Raw genomic sequence first — 5,309 nt, forward strand, 5'->3', positions numbered from 1 at the left:
TTTTTATTTTAAATCTAAAATAAATTAAATAATAAGGACTTTTAATTTTTTGTTACAAATTGCATACAAATTACATACAATCATTTTATTTTTTAATTTAATTAAAATATTATTAATCATTTATAACAATAGTTTGAATTTTTTTAACAAAATTAATAAAATATAAACTTATAAAAAATTATTTTTATTTTTAAATCTAAAATATATTAAATAATAAGCATTAGGATTAAGTTTGTGTCTAGAGTTGTCATGATGACATTCTTAGATTTATATTAAGGAGATTATTATTATTTTTATTATTATTATTATTATTATTATTATTATTATCTCTTACTATTATTAGTTAAACATTATGTTATTATACATTATTTATAAAATTATTATTATTATTATTATTAGTTATATTCAATATAATATCAAATAATAAAAGTTAGAATTAGGGGATTGTATAAATTATATTACTTATATAAATATATATATATATATATATATATATATATATATATATATTACTTATTATTTATATTACTATTATTGGTTTTATTATTATTATTATATTTATTTTTAATGTAGGGTTAAATTGGTAAAATTAAAATTAGAATATAAGGTCAAATTAGTAAAATCAAAATTAGGGTTTATGCTTAGAGTTGTTATCAGGTTGACATGTGGCTAGGGTTGCCATCATGACAACCTTGCATTTATATATATTAAGATTTACGACCACTTGACAATCACTTTCAAAGATAACATGAGAGAAATTGGAGGAGATGGCATGTTGGATTGCTTCCTTCAAAGCCATGGCTTCAGCTTCATGGACAGAAAAAAGACCCACATCCCAAGCTACACCTGCTCTGATGAATCTCCCCAAATGATCCCTAAAGCACCACCCTCTATTAGTCGTACCACAAACGTTATTAAAACCTGCATCAACATTGCACTTCAACTGATTTATCATAGGCGGAATCAAAGTTGGCGGGCAGCAGTCGAGAGGACCGTAGGGATGCTGGTAGATTTGCTGTTATGCTTGAGGTCCTTTGGCGAAGTAGAAATAATGTGGTTTGGCAAGATGTCCGAGAAGATGCTATTAGAATTGGTTTACAAGCATATCACAACTGGTATGATTGGTTTATAGCTATAGAGGAGCATGCTATGTGTGATACTAATAATAATTCAGTGACTTGTGTTGAGTTTAAAGAATTATATTAAAAAAAATCATGAAAAATATAAAATAAATTTAATGCATTTAATAAAAAGCTTTTCTAAGTCATTGCTACTATTAAAAATCCCAAAATAAAGAAAAATAGGATGCTTACAATGAGCATCACATACAAGAGAAAGATCACCAATATATACAGATAAAAAACTCATGTATTTTTCCACAACAATAGTGTGGGAACACTTTCCTAAAAACAAAAACCAATAGAAAACAAGTTCTAGCAATACATGAGGATGATTGAGGAATGGTGTGCTCAAAGAAATCAGTTGATCCAATTAACACCCAAGTTTGGTGCATCCTGAAACAACACTAATGGAAAACTAGAGTCTAAATTCAATCTCATCCTAGCTGCTACAATCCAATTTAATGTAATTGCTTATATATAAAAAAAAAAAAAAAAGAGTTTTAATAATAATAATAATAATAATAATAATAATAATAATAATAATAATAATAATAATAATAATAATGGTAGTTTTACATTTTTTCCCCTTTGATGGTTGTATTTTTCTGTCTTTCTTTTTTAAAATATATTTTACCACTAAAAAAAAAAATTTTAATAGCAATTATAATAATAATAATTTAAAACTAACCTATACATTGAATCAATGAAGGTTAAGCAAAAAAAAACAATGAATGTTTTAAATCTTCGTTTATCGGTTTTGAAGCGAGACAAAATTTTCAACGGACACTCAAAATAACCAGCCTATAATAAAAGTAGATTCAAGGTTCTGACTAGTTAAACCATATCAAAACAATGCATTATAGTTAAGGAATATGAAACCTTAGATTGAGTTTGATCATATGATTTATTACGCTATAATGGCGTTTAATTTCAGTAAAATTTTACCACTAGATTCTCTTTTACCCCCAAAACCTAAGATATCTCAGTGAAAAATATACTGTATGAAACAAAAGATATTTAAAAGCTCACACAAAATTTCTCTTTATTTCATTTAATAAATGCAATGCATGTATAATGCAACAAAACCTTATTTTGGTTGTGATGCAAGTACATCAACTTGATTTCACAACTCACAATACCAAACAAAACATTGACCAATTATTTTTGATATAAAAGTCAAATAAAAATACCAAAACTCAAAATTTATCAACCATCCTCACCCCTCATTGTAAAATTCTTACATGAGAGAATCCAACTCCCTCTTCTAATTAAGGGTAAACATACCCACAAGAGATATCCATCAGAAGTAGAGCTGTATCAGCTACTTCCTCGGTAGTAGACTCAAAACCCGATTTTTTCCTCACCTTTGTTAAGAAAAAATCAAGTCTCTCCATCATCTCTTCAGATAAGCTACTATCATTAGTAGTCGTAGCAGTAATAGTAGCAGCAGCACTAGTTGAAGTTGAAGAAGTCTTGTTCTTCTTGAATTGTGTACATTTGTTCACAAGAAGTTTCTCTTCTTTCTCTTTGCCATGTCCCAAACTATTATCAGCCTCTACAGCAGCCCTTCTTGCCTTCCTCTGCCTAATTCCACAAGCATTGCAAAGTGTCTGCAACAACAACATATTCATGTTAATCAACTATCAATCAAATTAAACTATATTAATTAGTATTTAATTAACTAAAACAATATAAATGTGGAATAACACTTTCATGAGTCCAGCTAATGTGATCTCTTGAAATATTCAATTAATAAAAAACTTATATTAATATTAAAATTAATATAATTTTGTCGATTGAAAAATATTTCTACTCGTATATATAGTTTGATAAATGTGTAATTATCGAGAAAAATAGAGGTGGAAAATAAAATTTATCTTTAAATTTGATTTCTTTACTAAAAGATGATTTTTAATCAAACGAATCGAATCGACAATGGCCGAATTTTAATAAATCAAACATTCGAGACTGCGTGATAGTAAATGAAAGAATAGTGAATAGGGGAAAATAGATCAATTAATTACCTTAGGACCCACAGGGCCACTCCTCCAAAGTGGGGTAGAGGTAGTTTGACACTCAGTACAAACCCTAGAAGTAAGGCTTCCTTGATTGTACCTTTCATTTTGAATTCCTTCATTTGAAGGAGTTGTGGCAGCAGCACTAGCAGTTGCATTGACAATTGCTTTGTCTTCATTTATGTCTCCATAACTTCTTTCAGGTATCATCAGCATTTTCATCAACCTCGCCTTTGAAGACACCCATTTGTCATTTCTTTTGCCGCTATCTTCCACCTCCATGGATGATGGTAGATTTGTGTCACGCGGAATGCTTTGATCAACCATAGCTGCACCACTCGATGAATTATAGAGTTGTAGATGATTGGTTGATGATGATGATCCACCATAATGAGGTCCCAGTTTATGATCCTAAAGTAATAAAATCGGGGAGATAAAAAAAATATTGCATTAGATCACAAATATCTAAAAATCAAGACTATAAATCAGACCATAGGCGTAGATCGTAATTATATCATTTTATATAAAATTTCATATTAACTCATCAAAGCTTTATAAATAATTTATACAATCATGATCTCTGATCATGATCATCGCTCCTATGTAGATACATAGTATCGGAACAAATAAATAAAAAATTATAGAGAATTAGTGATAATCTATGATAAAAATATATATACGAAGATAAAAAAGAGAAAAATAAATTAAAATTAGCGGGATCATGTAAATATGATCTTGCCTTAGGATCATGATTTCCTTGAAACTGATCAAGAAAATTAAACAAGGTAGGACAGTCCTGTTTAACAGGAGAAACATCTAAGGACTGGTTTTGACCTTGTTGCAAGGACTTGGAACCTGGTTGATTCGGAGTTACAGGAGTCATGGCTGGATATGAGAGAGAAACAGTGGACAGTACAAAGAGATAGGGTGAGAGAGAGAGAGAGAGAGAGAGAGAGAGAGAGAGAGAGAGAGAGAGAGAGAGAGAGAGAGAGAGAGAGAGAGAGAGAGAGAGAGAGAGAGAGAGAGAGAGAGAGAGAGAGAGAGAGAGAAAGTAATCAAAAGGTAGTAGGGTTCTTATATGAGAGGCTAAAAAGAGAAGAGTTGTCTCAAAAAGACGTTCACGTGATTGCAATTCTCTTTTTCGTAGACACAAATACAAATAAAATGAAGAAAGAGACAAGAAAATACTCCAAACACACTATGATAATACAAACAACACTGCCCTATATGTTGTTTTCCAGTTCTTACGTTCGTTTATATACACACTCTTCACATGGATTTCACTCATAAATTAATATTTTTTTTAATTTTATTTACTTTTTTAAGGATTTTTTACCATTTTTCATTTTATTATTATCATATGTCTAGAAGCAACGAATGAAAACGCGGTGTAATTATTTTATTAGGAAATAATTAATATTTTAGGAAAATATTTAAACATTTCAACGGAATTATTTTTTCTTTTTGTTAAGATTTTTTTTTTGCCATAAAAAGTTTTTAATTAATTCATACCTTTGGCTGAATTCTCAAATTAATTATTGGTTTTTTTCTTAATATACTCTTTATTCCTATTTTGTTCGGTACCGGATTCTAAATTGAAGAATTGGATATTCATTTTAATATATATAATCATATATATAGAAATAATTTTTATATTTTGATAAAAAGTTGTTGAATATTAAATTTTTAATTTATAAATTTTCAAAATAAAGTAATTAATATTTTTTAATGTATAAATTATATTTTACCATAAATTGAATATTTGAGTAAAAATATTATACATTAAAGTGAAATTAAAATTTTATATATTGATCCAAATTAATACTGTAAGTTAATTAAAAGAAATAAAAAATTATTAAAAAATGGAAATTATTGAATGTATTTGGATTTCTTTTTTAAAAACCACTCAAAATCGGATTTTGAATTCATTTTTACAAAAATAAACAAAATCGCATACATATATTTTAATACTTAGTTATTAGTATAATATATTTCATTACTGTATTATTTGCTTAATTTTTTTTACTAATAACTTGTTTTTTTTGTTATTTTAATAAATTATATGTTATTTTATACATGTAACATGAAAATAAAAAATTGATTTAAATAAAATTTCATTTAAGTGAATCATATTAGAATATGATTTTTTAATTGAGTCATCCAAAAGAGATAA

The 5,309-nt window shown here is 27.5% G+C and overlaps 1 protein-coding gene across 1 annotated transcript; it reads right to left on the reverse strand.

Annotated features, from left to right (window-relative positions):
• Nucleotides 1–2,349: 2,349 nt before the first annotated feature.
• LOC131598541 (putative GATA transcription factor 22) lies at nucleotides 2,350–4,019 on the reverse strand. Its single transcript, XM_058871128.1, has 3 exons — nucleotides 3,876–4,019; nucleotides 3,146–3,547; nucleotides 2,350–2,731 (listed from the first exon to the last, which is right to left on the reverse strand). The coding sequence occupies exons 1-3, from the start codon at nucleotides 4,017–4,019 to the stop codon at nucleotides 2,390–2,392; spliced, it is 888 nt and encodes a 295-aa protein (XP_058727111.1). The 3' UTR covers nucleotides 2,350–2,389.
• Nucleotides 4,020–5,309: the final 1,290 nt, after the last annotated feature.

Source organism: Vicia villosa, linkage group LG4 (genome assembly GCF_029867415.1).
Source record: "Vicia villosa cultivar HV-30 ecotype Madison, WI linkage group LG4, Vvil1.0, whole genome shotgun sequence".
In the NCBI taxonomy this organism is placed as follows: Eukaryota; Viridiplantae; Streptophyta; class Magnoliopsida; order Fabales; family Fabaceae; genus Vicia; species Vicia villosa.